Below are 17,332 nucleotides of genomic sequence, written 5' to 3' on the forward strand. Positions count from 1 at the left end.
CGAGCTGAGGGAGGGGTCAACATACACCTGATATCACAGTGCTGTTATAGGCCTGTAAATAAACAGATACACACTCACCTTTCCTTTCCGTATGCAGGAGTTTATGGTTTCAAGGAGATCAGGCTTATTCTTTTCACTTTTAGGCACTTCTATTATGTCCTTCCCTATTAGTTCACCTTGCTGGTAACCCATGATGCTCTCGTAGGCAGGGTTCACATACTGTAGAGGAGGGAGACGGGGGAGAGAGGGGGAGAGACGGGGAGAGAGGGGGAGACGGAGAGAGGGGGAGAGGGAGACGGGGGAGACGGGGAGAGGGAGACGGGGGAGACGGGGAGAGAGGGGGAGAGAGAGACGGGGAGAGAGGGGGAGACAGGGAGAGAGAGGGAGACGGGGAGAGAGGGGGAGAGGGAGACGGGAGAGAGGGGGAGACGGGGAGAGAGGGAGACGGGGAGAGGGAGACAGGGGGAGAGGGAGACGGGGGGGACGGGGAGAGAGGGAGACGGGGGGGACGGGGAGACAGGGGGAGAGGGAGACGGGGTGGACGGGGAGAGAGGAGGAGAGGGAGACGGGGGAGAGGGGGACGGGGAGAGAGGAGGAGAGGGAGACGGGAGAGACGGGGGGAGGGGGAGACGGGGGGGACGGGGAGAGAGGAGGAGAGGGAGACGGGGGGAGACGGGGGGAGAGGGAGACGGGGAGAGAGGAGGAGAGGGAGACGGGGGAGGGGGAGACGGGGGGAGAGGGAGACGGGGAGAGAGGAGGAGAAAGACGGGGAGAGAGGAGGAGAGGGAGACGGGGGAGACGGGGGGAGAGGGAGACGGGGGGAGAGGGAGACGGGGGGGACGGGGAGAGAGGGAGACGGGGGGGACGGGGAGACAGGGGGAGAGGGAGACGGGGTGGACGGGGAGAGAGGAGGAGAGGGAGACGGGGGAGAGGGGGATGGGGAGAGAGGAGGAGAGGGAGACGGGAGAGACGGGGGGAGGGGGAGACGGGGGGGACGGGGAGAGAGGAGGAGAGGGAGACGGGAGAGACGGGGGGAGACGGGGGGAGGGGGAGACGGGGGGGACGGGGAGAGAGGGAGACGGGGAGAGAGGAGGAGAGGGAGACGGGGGGAGATGGGGGGAGAGGGAGACGGGGGGAGATGGGGGGAGAGGGAGACGGGGGGAGACGGGGGGAGAGGGAGACGGGGAGAGAGGAGGAGAGGGAGACGGGGGAGACGGGGGGAGGGGGAGACGGGGGAGAGGGAGACGGGGAGAGAGGAGGAGAGAGACGGGGAGAGAGGAGGAGAGGGAGACGGGGGGAGACGGGGGGAGAGGGAGACGGGGGGAGAGGGGGGACGGGGAGAGAGGAGGAGAGGGAGACGGGGGGAGGGGGAGACGGGGGGGACGGGGAGAGAGGAGGAGAGGGAGACGGGGGGAGACGGGGGGAGAGGGAGATGGGGAGAGAGGAGGAAAGGGAGACGGGGGAGAGGGGGGAGAGGGAGACGGGGAGAGAGGAGGAGAGGGAGACGGGGGGAGAGGGAGACGGGGGGGACGGGGAGAGAGGAGGAGAGGGAGACAGGGGGGAGAGGAGGAGAGGGAGACGGGGAAAGGGAGACGGAGACGGGGAGAGAGGGAGACGGGGAGAGAGGGGGAGATACATCGTCATACTGAGAATCAGGCATCATTAGAGATTGTCTGCGAGTCAAACAACAACACTAGCATTACACACAGTCCTGTGACGTTAGCTTAGCTATCATAGCTCTTCACAACAGCATCACAGACAGACAGACAGACAGACAGACAGACAGACAGACAGACAGACAGACAGACAGACATTTAGTAAAACTAATGGAAACTAATGAAAACCCACCTGAATGACTTGATCCTCATTGGTGATCTCTACGGCCTCCTGACTCTGCTCCAATGCTGTGAAGATAGCATTACACGCCCTAGGAAAGAGAGGGAGGGGGAGGGAGAGCAGGGATGGAGAGGGGGAGGAGGGAGAAGGAAGGAGCGAGAGAGAGGGCGAGAGGGAGGGAGGGGGAGGGAGAGTAGGGATGGAGAGGGGGAGGAGGGAGAAGGAAGGAGAGAGAGAGAGGGCGAGAGGGAGGGAGGGGGAGGGAGAGCAGGGATGGAGAGGGGGAGGAGGGAGAAGGAGGGAGAGAGAGAGAGGGCGAGAGGGAGGGAGGGGGAGCGAGAGAGCGCGAGAGAGGGAGAGTAGGGAGAGGGCAAGAGGGAGGGAGAGATAGGGAGGGAGGGAGAGATAGGGAGGGAGGGAAGAGAGATAGGGAGGGAGGGAGAGATAGGGAGGGAGGGAAGAGAGATAGGGAGGGAGGGAAGAGAGATAGGGAGGGAGGGAGATAGTTGAAATGCACCTCTGAATGTAGAACAGGAGCTACATTTAGATATGTGTACAGTACATAGCTGTAGAAACATCATTCTACTTGTTTAATCTCTCATTTTTAATCACTCCACCATTATTACAGGATTTGGGGGCAGCATTGAGTGGATTTATTTATTTATATTTAACCTTTATTTAACCTTTATTTAACTAGGCAAGTCAGTTAAGAACAAATACTTATTTACAATGACGGCCTACCAAAAGGCAAAAGGCCTCCTGCGGGGACGAGGTCCTGGGATTAAAAATAAATACAATATAAATATATGACAAAACACACATCACAACAAGAGAGACAACACAACACTACATAAAGAGAGACCTAAGACAACAACGTAGCAAGAGAGCAACACATGACAACACAGCATGGTAGCAACACAACATAACAACAACATGGTAGCAACACAACATGGCAGCAGCACAAAACATGGTACAAACATTACTGGGCTAACAGACAACAGCACAAAGGGGAAGAAGGTAGAGACAACAATACATCACACAAAGCAGCTATGGATATGTGTCTTCTCTATGACCTGGTTATACCTGGTGTGTGTGTGTGTGTGTGTGTGTGTGTGTGTGTGTGTATGTGTATGTGTATTGTGTGTGTGTGTGTGTGTGTGTGTGTGTGTGTGTATGTGTGTGTGTGATTGTGTGTGTGTGTGTGATTGTGTGTGTGTGTATGTGTGTGTGTGTGTGATTGTGTGTGTGTGTGTGATTGTGTGTGTGTGTGTGTGTGTGTATGTGCTTGTGTGTGTGTGTGTGTGTGCTTGTGTGTGTGTGTGTGTGTGTGTGTGTGTGTGTGTGTGTGTGTGTGTGTGTGTGTGTGTCTCACCTCAGTTTGAACTGTGCCAGAACTTCTCCATGCTCCAGCTGCAGCAGCTCATTGTAACAGGCCATCATGTTAGCGTTCTCCACATATCTCTATAGAGTTAGAGGTCACAGGTTAAACACAGTGTTTAACTGCATCCCAATAGTGCACTACTTTTTGACCAGGGCCCATAGGGAATAGGGTGCTGTGTCAAAGGTCAGGGGTTAATACAAGCTGCTTCAAAAATGTCACGCTAGTCCCTTCATAGTGCACTACTATAGACCAGGGCCCTAGTCCCTTCATAGTGCACTACTATAGACCAGGGCCCTGTATAGTGGTACTACTATAGACCAGAGCCCTATATAGTGGTACTACTATAGACCAGAGCCCTATTCCCTATATAGTGGTACTACTATAGACCAGGGCCCTATTCCCTATATAGTGGTACTACTATAGACCAGAGCCCTATTCCCTATATAGTGGTACTACTATAGACCAGGGCCCTATTCCCTATATAGTGCACTACTATAGACCAGGCATTTGGGACACACACAGTGTATCTCTACTAGGATCAAAGGTCAGGGGTTACACGGTTCAACAGGGATCACCAAACCTTGAACATGGGATTATGTTTCTTTGTTTATTTACACACGTTTCATCGTTAGGTGACCCTTAAATCTTAACCACAGATCTCGGGTCAGATTACCATACCTCCAATCCTAACTATAGCCATTATTGGGTGGCTGAGAATAATCTGACCCAGTATCAGTGGTTAGGCGTGACTTCTACCACCTCCTTAATGTACAGTAGACACGGTGTTTTAGAGTAGGTGTTTTGATGTTAAACAAAGACATTTCCTCCAAGCGGGCACCATGTAGTTGAGAAGACGTCATAATGACATACTGCCAACCACTTTCTGCCACGTCAGTGACATAGTGTACTGTAATTCCTTAGCTAGGTCATTAGTGACACACTCAAAACCCCTCAGACGTCGCTGCAGGGCACTTGTCATATTTGTCTTTAGGTCCTTCTCATGAGTAGTCCAACGTATTCACCATCAGGTCTGAGAGAACACAGAACACAAAGTACCCTGCAGCAGGCCTGCGTCCCAAATGACAGCCTATTCCCTATGTAGTGCACTACTTATGACCAGGGGAGCATAGGGAATAGCAGCCTATTCCCTATGTAGTGCACTACTTATGACCAGGGGAGCATAGGGAATAGTATGCCATTTGGGACGCAACCCTTGCTATCTTGATGAATGTTAGCTGCGACCTGGATGGAGTGTTTACTCAGCCATTAGCTGCTAGTGGGAACTGGAGAAAGATACAGACAGATTTAGGTGTGTACAGCAGACGTGAGCGTGTGTGTGTGTGGCGGGGGGCCGGGGGGGACTGTGTGTGTTGGGGGAGGTGGGGGGGGGGGGTGACTGTGTGTGTTGGGGGTGGGGGGTTTGACTGTGTGTGTTGGGGGAGGGGGGGGTGACTGTGTGTGTTGGGGGTGGGGGGGGGGTGACTGTGTGTGTTGGGGGTGGGGGGGGTGACTGTGTGTGTTGGGGGTGGGGGGGTTGACTGTGTGTGTTGGGGGAGGGGGGGGGTGACTGTGTGTGGCGTGGGGATAACTGTGTGAGCGGTGGGGGGGGGGGGGGTGTTGGGGGTGGCGGGATGACTGTGTGTGTGTGTTGGTGTGTGTGTGTGTGTGTGTGTGTGTTTCACTCACCCTGTTAAAGCCAGCATTGATAAGGGGCATCACCGAGGCCTCCTCCCTGTCCGGCCTACAACAGCAAAAACCAAAAAGATAAACTAAACCATTCAGATAAAAATGTATCAACAAAACTCTCTGTACTGCATCAATAGTGACTGGTATATAGATGAGACTATGATCATAGTGACTGGTATATAGATGAGACTATGATCATAGTGACTGGTATATAGATGGAGACTATGATCATAGTGACTGGTATATAGATGAGACTATGATCATAGTGACTGGTATATAGATGGAGACTATGATCATAGTGACTGGTATATAGATGAGACTATGATCATAGTGACTGGTATATAGATGAGACTATGATCACAGTGACTGGTATATAGATGAGACTATGATCATAGTGACTGGTATATAGATGAGACTATGATCACAGTGACTGGTATATAGATGGAGACTATGATCATAGTGACTGGTATATAGATGGAGACTACACTCATAGTGACTGGTATATAGATGGAGACTACACTCATAGTGACTGGTATATAGATGAGACTATGATCATAGTGACTGGTATATAGATGAGACTATGATCATAGTGACTGGTATATAGATGAGACTATGATCATAGTGACTGGTATATAGATGGAGACTATGATCATAGTGACTGGTATATAGATGGAGACTATGATCATAGTGACTGGTATATAGATGGAGACTATGATCATAGTGACTGGTATATAGATGGAGACTACACTCATAGTGACTGGTATATAGATGAGACTATGATCATAGTGACTGGTATATAGATGAGACTATGATCATAGTGACTGGTATATAGATGAGACTATGATCATAGTGACTGGTATATAGATGGAGACTATGATCATAGTGACTGGTATATAGATGGAGACTATGATCATAGTGCCTGGTATATAGATGAGACTATGATCATAGTGACTGGTATAGAGATGAGACTATGATCATAGTGACTGGTATATAGATGAGACTATGATCATACTGACTGGTATATAGATGGAGACTATGATCATAGTGACTGGTATATAGATGGAGACTATGATCATAGTGACTGGTATATAGATGAGACTATGATCATAGTGACTGGTATATAGATGGAGACTATGATCATAGTGACTGGTATAGAGATGAGACTATGATCATAGTGACTGGTATATAGATGAGACTATGATCATAGTGACTGGTATATAGATGAGACTATGATCATAGTGACTGGTATATAGATGGAGACTATGATCATAGTGACTGGTATATAGATGAGACTATGATCATACTGACTGGTATATAGATGGAGACTATGATCATAGTGACTGGTATATAGATGGAGACTATGATCATAGTGACTGGTATATAGATGGAGACTACACTCATAGTGACTGGTATATAGATGGAAACTATGATCATACTGACTGGTATATAGATGGAGACTATGATCATAGTGACTGATATATAGATGAGACTATGATCATAGTGACTGGTATATAGATGAGACTATGATCATAGTGACTGGTATATAGATGGAGACTATGATCATAGTGACTGGTATATAGATGGAGACTATGATCATAGTGACTGGTATATAGATGAGACTATGATCATACTGACTGGTATATAGATGGAGACTATGATCATAGTGACTGATATATAGATGAGACTATGATCATAGTGACTGGTATATAGATGAGACTATGATCATAGTGACTGGTATATAGATGAGACTATGATCATACTGACTGGTATATAGATGAGACTATGATCATAGTGACTGGTATATAGATGGAGACTATGATCATAGTGACTGATATATAGATGAGACTATGATCATAGTGACTGGTATATAGATGAGACTATGATCATACTGACTGGTATATAGATGGAGACTATGATCATAGTGACTGATATATAGATGAGACTATGATCATAGTGACTGGTATATAGATGGAGACTATGATCATAGTGACTGGTATATAGATGAGACTATGATCATAGTGACTGGTATATAGATGAGACTATGATCATAGTGACTGGTATATAGATGGAGACTATCAGGACATAGTGACTGGTATATAGATGAGACTATGATAATAGTGACTGGTATATAGATGAGACTATGATCATAGTGACTGGTATATAGATGAGACTATGATCATAGTGGCTGGTATATAGATGGAGACTATGATCATAGTGACTGGTATATAGATGGAGACTATGATCATAGTGACTGGTATATAGATGGAGACTATGATCATAGTGACTGGTATATATATGGAGACTATCAGGACATGAAGAGAGGAGGGAAACATACCTTTTTACTACAGCGACTATCACAGTGTTTTCTGAAGAGGTCACCGCCCTGATCGACCTGAAGGGAAAACAAAGACACACATTTATCATTTAGCCAGAAAACATACTGGTGGAAACTGCCACAAAGCCATCAAATCAATGGAGCTCCAGTTATTCAAGCTCTGGTTCAAGAATAACAGTACTAGGCTCTGTGGCGCAGCTCTGTGAGTAGGACTAGACCCTGTGGTGAAGCTCCATGAATAGGCCTAGGCCCTGTGGTGCAGCTCTGATTCTCCCAGACCAAAGCTCTGTGTGCAGGACTGGTGTAGCTCTGTGAGCAGGCCTAGGCCCTGTGGTGCAGCTCCATGAGCAGGCCTAGGCCCTGTGGTGCAGCTCCATGAGCAGATCTAGGCCCAGTGAAAGAATGCAGTGTAGCAGTCGTGGTCATCCGGCTGTGGTTTCTCTTCAGCCAGTCACCATAAAGAAGCTTTAGTTCTCCACAGAAAGCCCTGCGTGTACACTGAACCTATAGACTGGCCAAGATGAATAAGGTTAACATACAGGCTACGGCCAGAGTCAATTAATGTTTGTAAACTTGTTTTTGGTTTGGGCCCGGGCTAAAGATAGAGTGGTGTGGGGGGGGGGGCTGTTGCTCGTTGAGAAGGGACCTGACTTCACTAGGTAGCAGGGGACTTAGGTCTGAGGACAGGCACAACGCAGAAACTAGAAAACCCATCGTTCCAATTTGGGAACCCCATCCAGTCAGAAAGGATGCTGCATTAGGTGGACCACAACATCTCTCTCTGTGTGTGGAAACAGCGAAACACAGCACTGTGTATTGTGACCAGGTCTTCCTTGAAAAATAGGTATGTTGACCTCAATGGGACAAGCTGGTCAAATAAAGCATTTTATTAGTTAATACTAACGTAACCAACCAGCATAGTAACATACCAGCATAGTAACATACCAGAATAGTAACCAACCAGCATAGTAACATACCAGCATAGTTACATTCCAGCATAGTAACCAACAAGCATAGTAACATACCAGCATAGTAACATACCAGAATAGTAACCAACCAGCATAGTAACATACCAGCATAGTTACATTCCAGCATAGTAACCAACAAGCATAGTAACATACCAGCATAGTAACATACCAGAATAGTAACCAACCAGCATAGTAACATACCAGCATAGTTACATTCCAGCATAGTAGCATACCAGCATAGTAACACACCAGAATAGTAACATACCAGCATAGTAACCAACCAGCATAGTAACATGGCAGTATAGTAACACACCAACCAGTATAGTAACATACCAACATAGTTACATTACAGCATAGTAACACACCAGCATAGTAACACACCAGCATATTAACATACCAGCAGAATAACACACCAACATAGTAACATACCAGCATAGTAACCAACCAGCATAGTAAACAACAAGCATAGTAACATACCAGCATAGTAGCATACCAGAATAGTAACCAACCAGCATAGTAACCAACCAGCTGTCACGTTCCTGACCTATTTTTATGTTATTTTGATTATGTTTAGTTGGTCAGGGCGTGAGTTGGGGTGGGCATTGTATGTTGTGTGTGTTTGGTTAGTCTATGGGTGTTGTATGTGTATGGGATAGTGTTTGTTAGGTTGTCTAGTTATGTCTATGGCTGCCTAGATTGGGTCTCAATCAGAGACAGCTGTCATTCATTTGTCTCTGATTGGGAGCCATATTTAAGGTAGCCATAGGCAGTAGGCTTTTGTGGGTGTTTGTTTCCTGTGTCAGTGTTTGGACCACACAGGACTGTTTTGAGGTATGTCACGTTTGTTGTTTTGTAGTTTGTAGTGTTTTCTTGTTATTTACATTAAACATGTACAATTACCAATCCGCATCTTGGTCCGATCCATGCTCCTCCTCGTCTGAGGAGGAGAACGACTTTGACAGCCATTACAGAAACACCCACCACAACAGGACCAAGCGGATTGAGGAAGGAGGGCAAGAACTAAAGCAATGGAGAGAGGAGGAATGGAGTTGGGAGCAAATTTTCAATGGAGAAGGACCCTGGGCTAAGGTGGGAGAGAATCGCCGCTCTCGGGAGGAGAAGGAGGCAGCCACAGCCCAGGAGCGCTGGTATGAGGAGGCAGCACGTATGAGAGGCTGGAAGCCCGAGAGGCTCACCCAAAAATTTATTGGGGGGGGGCTAAAGGGGAGTGTGGCGAAGCCGGGTAGGATACCTGAGCCAACTCCCCGGGCTTGCCGTGGAGTGAGAGGGCGTCGTACTGGTCAGACACCGTGTTATGCGGTAAAGCGCACGGTGTCCCCAGTACGCGTGCTTAGCCCAGTGCGGGCTATTCCACCTTGCCGCACTGGGAGGGCTAGGTTGGGCATCGAGCCGAGTGCCATGAAGCCGGCCCAACGTATCTGGTCTCCAGTACGTCTCCTCGGGCCGGCGTACATGGCACCAGCCTTACAGGTGGTGTCCCCGGTTCGCCTGCATAGCCCAGTGCGGGCTATTCCACCTCGCCGCACTGGCAGGGCTACAGGGACCATTCAACCTGGTAAGGTTGGGGAGGCTCGGTGCTCAAGAGCACGTGTCCTCCTTCACGGTCCGGTATATCCGGCGCCACCTTCCCACCCCAGCTCAGTACCACCAGTGCCTACACCACGCACCAGGCTTCCAGTGCATCTCCAGAGCCCTGTTCCTCCTCCACGCACTCTCCCTATGGTGCGTGTCTCCAGCCCAGTGCCTCCAGTTCCGGCACCACGCACCAAGCCTCCTGTGCGTCTCCAGAGCCCGGTACGCACTGTTCCTTCTCCCCGCACTCGCCCTAAGGTGCGTGCCCTCAGCCCGGTACCTCCAGTTCCGGTACCACGCACCAGGCCTAGAGTGCGCCACGAGAGTCCAGTGTGCCCTGTTGTTGTTCCCCGCACTAGCCTGAAGGTGCGTGTCCTTAGCCCGGTACCTCCAGTTCCGGTACCACGCACCAGGCCTACAGTGCGTCTCAGCCGGCCTGAGTCTGCCGTCTGCCCAGCGGCGCCTGAACTGCCCGTCTGCCCAGCGGCGCCTGAACTGCCCGTCTGCCCAGCGGCGCCTGAACTGCCCGTCTGCCCAGCGGCGCCTGAACTGCCCGTCTGCCCAGCGGCGCCTGAACTGCCCGTCTGCCCAACGCCGTCTGAACTGTCCGTCTGCCATGAGCCTGCAAAGCCGCCCGTCTGCCATGAGCCTGCAAAGCCGCCCGTCTGCCATGAGCCTACAGAGCCGTCCGCCAGACAGGAGCCGCTAGAGCCGTCCGCCAGACAGGAGCCGCTAGAGCCTTCCGCCAGACCGGATCAGCCAGAGCCTTCCGCCAGACCGGATCAGCCAGAGCCTTCCGCCAGACCGGATCAGCCAGAGCCTTCCGCCAGACCGGATCAGCCAGAGCCTTCCGCCAGACCGGATCAGCCAGAGCCTTCCGCCAGATCTGACCAGCCAGAGCCGTCAGCCAGCCATGACCAGCCAGAGCCGTCAGCCAGCCATGACCAGCCAGAGCCGTCAGCCAGCCATGACCAGCCAGAGCCGTCAGCCAGCCAGGATCCGCCAGCCAGCCAGGATCCGCCAGCCAGTCCGGAGCTGCCGTCCCTCAGCCCGGAGCTGCCGTCCCTCAGCCCGGAGCTGCCGTCCCTCAGCCCGGAGCTGCCGTCCCTCATCCCGGTGCTGCCCCTTATCCCGGTGCTGCCCCTTATCCCGATGCTGCCCCTTCAGTTAGGTGGGTTTAGTTGGAGGGTGGTCATTGGGTGGGGGATACGGAAGCGGGGAGTGACTATGGTGGTGTGGGGACAGCGTCCAGAGCCGGAGCCACCACCGTGGACAGATGCCCACCCAGACCCTCCCCTAGACTTTTGGTGGTGCGTTCGGAGTACGCACCTTGAGGGGGGGGTTATGTCACGTTCCTGACCTATTTTTATGTTATTTTGATTATGTTTAGTTGGTCAGGGCGTGAGTTGGGGTGGGCATTGTATGTTGTGTGTGTTTGGTTAGTCTATGGGTGTTGTATGTGTATGGGATAGTGTTTGTTAGGTTGTCTAGTTATGTCTATGGCTGCCTAGATTGGGTCTCAATCAGAGACAGCTGTCATTCATTTGTCTCTGATTGGGAGCCATATTTAAGGTAGCCATAGGCAGTAGGCTTTTGTGGGTGTTTGTTTCCTGTGTCAGTGTTTGGACCACACAGGACTGTTTTGAGGTATGTCACGTTTGTTGTTTTGTAGTTTGTAGTGTTTTCTTGTTATTTACATTAAACATGTACAATTACCAATCCGCATCTTGGTCCGATCCATGCTCCTCCTCGTCTGAGGAGGAGAACTATTTTGACAGCCATTACACCAGCATAGTAACATACCAGCATAGTAACATGCCAGCATAGTAACATAACCAACCAGCAGAGTAACATACAAGCATAGTGACACACCAGCATAGTAACACACCAGCATAGTAACATACCAGCATAGTAACATACCAGCATAGTAACCAACCAGCATAGTAACATACCAGCATTGTAACATACCAGCATAGTAACCAACCAGCATAGTAACATACCAGCATAGTAACATACCAGCATAGTAACCAACCAGCATAGTAACCAACCAGTATAGTAACATACCAGCATTGTAACATACCAGCATAGTAACCAACCAGCATAGTAACATACCAGCATAGTAACCAACCAGCATAGTAACATACCAGCATAGTAACCAACCAGCATAGTTACATTCCAGCATAGTAACATACCAGCATAGTAACCAACCAGCATAGTAAAACATCAGCATAGTAACATACCAGCATAGTAACATACCAGCATAGTTACATTCCAGCATAATAACACACCAGCATAGTAACACACCAGCATAGTAACCAACCAGCTAGGTAAGCAACCAGCATAGTAACCAACCAGCATAGTAACATACCAGCATAGTAACCAACCAGCATAGTAAAATACCAGCATAGTAACATTCCAGCATAGTAACATACCAGCATAGTTACATTCCAGCATAATAACACACCAGCATAGTAACACACCAGCATAGTAACCAACCAGCTAAGTAAGCAACCAGCATAGTAACCAACCAGCATAGTAACCAAACAGCATAGTAACACACCGGCATAGTAACACACCAGCATAGTAACATACCAGCATAGTAACAAACCAGCATAGTAACACACCAGCATAGTAACATACCAGCATAGTAACATACCAGCATAGTAACCAACCCGCATAGTAACCAACCAGCAGAGTAACATACCAGCATAGTGACATCAGAGCATAGTAACCAACCAGCATAGTAACATACCAACATTGTAACATACCAGCATAGTAACATACCAGCATAGTAACCAACCAGCATAGTAACACACCAGCATAGTACCACACCAGCATAGTAACCAACCAGCAGAGTAACATACCAGCATAGTAACATACCAGCAGAGTAACATACCAGCATAGTGACATACCAGCATAGTAACATACCAGCATTGTAACATACCAGCATAGTAACATACCAGCATAGTAACCAACCAGCATAGTAACACACCAGCATAGTACCATACCAGAATAGTAACCAACCAGCAGAGTAACATACCAGCATAGTAACATACCAGCATAGTGACATAACCAACCAGCAGAGTAACATACCAGCATAGTAACATACCAGCATAGTAACATACCAGCATAGTAACATACCAGCATAGTAACCAACCAGCATAGTAACACACCAGCATAGTACCACACCAGCATAGTAACCAACCAGCATAGTAACATACCAGCATAGTAAGATCACCTACCAGCATTGTAACATACCATTATAGTAAGATCACCTACCGGCATAGTAACATACCATTATAGTAAGATCACCTACCGGCATAGTAACACACTAGCATATGTATACCTAACCTTCACTTATAACAAAGTAATGTACCGGCATATACCTAACCTACTGATATAACAAGGTAATGTACCAGCATATACCTAACCTTCACTTATAACAAGGTAATGTACCGGCATATACCTAACCTACTGATATAACAAGGTAATGTACCAGGATATACCTAACCTACTGATATAACAAGGTAATGTACCAGCATATACCTAACCTACTGATATAACAAGGTAATGTACCAGCATATACCTAACCTACTGATATAACAAGGTAATGTACCAGCATATACCTACTGATATAACACGGTAATGTACCAGGATATACCTAACCTACTGATATAACAAGGTAACGTACCAGCATATACCTAACCTACTGATATAACAAGGTAATGTACCAGCATATACCTAACCTACTGATATAACAAGGTAATGTACCGGCATATACCTAACCTACTGATATAACAAGGTAATGTACCAGCATATACCTAACCTACTGATATAACAAGGTAACATACCAGCATATTAACATACCAGCATAGTAACATACCAGCATAGTAACATACCAGCATAGTAACATTCCAGCATAGTAACAAACCAGCATAGTAACCAACCAGCATAGTAACATACCAGCATAGTAACCAACCAGCATAGTAACATACCAGCATAGTAACCAACCAGCATAGTAACATACCAGCATAGTAACATACCAGCATAGTAACATACCAGCATAGTAACATACCAGCATAGTAACATTCCAGCATAGTAACCAACCAGCATAGTAACATACCAGCATAGTAACATACCAGCATAGTAACATACCAGCATAGTGACATACCAGCATAGTAACATACCAGCATAGTAACATACCAGCATAGTAACCAACCAGCATAGTAACATACCAACATTGTAACATACCAGCATAGTAACATACCAGCATAGTAACCAACCAGCATAGTAACACACCAGCATAGTACCACACCAGCATAGTAACCAACCAGCAGAGTAACATACATGCATAGTAACATACCAGCATAGTAACATACCAGCATTGTAACATACCAGCATAGTGACATACCAGCATAGTGACATACCAGCATAGTAACATACCAGCATTGTAACATACCAGCATAGTAACATACCAGCATAGTAACCAACCAGCATAGTAACACACCAGCATAGTACCACACCAGCATAGTAACCAACCAGCAGAGTAACATACCAGCATAGTAACATACCAGCATTGTAACATACCAGCATAGTGACATAACCAACCAGCAGAGTAACATACCAGCATAGTCACATACCAGCATAGTAAAATACCAGCATAGTAACCAACCAGCAGAGTAACATACCAGCATAGTAACATACCAACATAGTAAGATCACCTACCAGCATTGTAACATACCAGCATAGTAAGATCACCTACCGGCATAGTAACATACCATTATAGTAAGATCACCTACCGGCATAGTAACACACTCGCATAGTAAGGTCACCTACCGGCATAGTAACATACTATGATCCCCTACCGGCAGAGTAAGAAAACCTTCCGGTATTGTAACATACCGGCATAGTAAGATCACCTACCGGCATAGTAACACACTAGCATAGTAAGATCACCTACCGGCATAGTAACACACTAGCATATGTATACCTAACCTTCACTTATAACAAAGTAATGTACCGGCATATACCTAACCTACTGATATAACAAGGTAATGTACCAGCATATACCTAACCTTCACTTATAACAAGGTAATGTACCGGCATATACCTAACCTACTGATATAACAAGGTAATGTACCAGGATATACCTAACCTACTGATATAACAAGGTAATGTACCAGCATATACCTAACCTACTGATATAACAAGGTAATGTACCAGCATATACCTAACCTACTGACATAACAAGGTAATGTACCAGCATATACCTAACCTACTGATATAACAAGGTAATGTACCAGCATATACCTAACCTACTGATATAACAAGGTAATGTACAGGCATATACCTAACCTACTGATATAACAAGGTAATGTACCAGCATATACCTAACCTACTGATATAACAAGGTAATGTACCAGCATATACCTAACCTACTGATATAACAAGGTAATGTACCAGCATATACCTACTGATATAACACGGTAATGTACCAGGATATACCTAACCTACTGATATAACAAGGTAATGTACCAGCATATACCTAACCTACTGATATAACAAGGTAATGTACAGGCATATACCTAACCTACTGATATAACAAGGTAATGTACCAGCATATACCTAACCTACTGATATAACAAGGTAATGTACCAGCATATACCTAACCTACTGATATAACAAGGTAATGCACCAGCATATACCTACTGATATAACACGGTAATGTACCAGGATATACCTAACCTGCTGATATAACAAGGTAATGTACCAGGATATACCTAACCTACTGATATAACAAGGTAATGTACCAGCATATACCTAACCTACTGATATAACAAGGTAATGTACCGGCATATACCTAACCTTCACTTATAACAAAGTAATGTACCGGCATATACCTAACCTACTGATATAACAAGGTAATGTACCAGCATATACCTAACCTTCACTTATAACAAGGTAATGTACCGGCATATACCTAACCTACTGATATAACAAGGTAATGTACCAGGATATACCTAACCTACTGATATAACAAGGTAATGTACCAGCATATACCTACTGATATAACACGGTAATGTACCAGGATATACCTAACCTACTGATATAACAAGGTAACGTACCAGCATATACCTAACCTACTGATATAACAAGGTAATGTACCAGCATATACCTAACCTACTGATATAACAAGGTAATGTACCGGCATATACCTAACCTACTGATATAACAAGGTAACATACCAGCATATTAACATACCAGCATAGTAACATACCAGCATAGTAACATTCCAGCATAGTAACAAACCAGCATAGTAACCAACCAGCATAGTAACATACCAGCATAGTAACCAACCAGCATAGTAACATACCAGCATAGTAACCAACCAGCATAGTAACATACCAGCATAGTAACATACCAGCATAGTAACATACCAGCATAGTGACATACCAGCATAGTAACATACCAGCATAGTAACATACCAGCATAGTAACCAACCAGCATAGTAACATACCAACATTGTAACATACCAGCATAGTAACATACCAGCATAGTAACCAACCAGCATAGTAACACACCAGCATAGTACCACACCAGCATAGTAACCAACCAGTAGAGTAACATACATGCATAGTAACATACCAGCATAGTAACATACCAGCATTGTAACATACCAGCATAGTGACATACCAGCATAGTGACATACCAGCATAGTAACATACCAGCATTGTAACATACCAGCATAGTAACATACCAGCATAGTAACCAACCAGCATAGTAACACACCAGCATAGTAACATACCAGCATAGTAACCAACCAGCAGAGTAACATACCAGCATAGTAACATACCAGCATAGTAACACACCAGCATAGTACCACACCAGCATAGTAACCAACCAGCAGAGTAACATACCAGCATAGTAACATACCAGCATTGTAACATACCAGCATAGTGACATAACCAACCAGCATAGTAACCAACCAGCATAGTAACATACCAGCATAGTGACATAACCAACCAGCATAGTAACCAACCAGCATAGTAACATACCAGCATAGTAACCAACCAGCAGAGTAACATACCAGCAGAGTAACATACCAGCATAGTAACCAACCAGCAGAGTAACATACCAGCATAGTGACATAACCAACCAGCATAGTAACATACCAGCATAGTAACCAACCAGCAGAGTAACATACCAGCATAGTAACATACCAACATAGTAAGATCACCTACCAGCATAGTAACATACCATTATAGTAAGATCACCTACCGGCATAGTAACACACTCGCATAGTAAGGTCACCTACCGGCATAGTAACATACTAGCATACTATGATCCCCTACCGGCAGAGTAAGAAAACCTTCCGGTATTGTAACATACCGGCATAGTAAGATCACCTACCGGCATAGTAACACACTAGCATAGTAAGATCACCTACCGGCATAGTAACACACTAGCATATGTATACCTAACCTTCACTTATAACAAAGTAATGTACCGGCATATACCTAACCTACTGATATA

The 17,332-nt window shown here is 46.7% G+C and overlaps 1 protein-coding gene across 2 annotated transcripts in view; it reads right to left on the bottom strand.

The window, feature by feature from the left end:
* pde8a (phosphodiesterase 8A) overlaps positions 1–17,332 on the bottom strand; it is a 151,231-nt gene that overhangs the window by 40,880 nt on the left and 93,019 nt on the right. For both annotated transcript variants that reach the window (XM_071400566.1, XM_071400565.1), the window contains exons 4-8: positions 7,239–7,295; positions 4,904–4,958; positions 3,209–3,297; positions 1,849–1,927; positions 79–219 (exon numbers count right to left, since the gene is read on the bottom strand). In XM_071400566.1, coding sequence (XP_071256667.1) covers positions 79–219; positions 1,849–1,927; positions 3,209–3,297; positions 4,904–4,958; positions 7,239–7,295 — 421 coding nt within the window. The remainder of the gene's footprint in view (positions 1–78; positions 220–1,848; positions 1,928–3,208; positions 3,298–4,903; positions 4,959–7,238; positions 7,296–17,332) is intronic.

The sequence above is a fragment of the Salvelinus alpinus genome, chromosome 5 (genome assembly GCF_045679555.1).
Source record: "Salvelinus alpinus chromosome 5, SLU_Salpinus.1, whole genome shotgun sequence".
NCBI classification, from domain to species: Eukaryota; Metazoa; Chordata; class Actinopteri; order Salmoniformes; family Salmonidae; genus Salvelinus; species Salvelinus alpinus.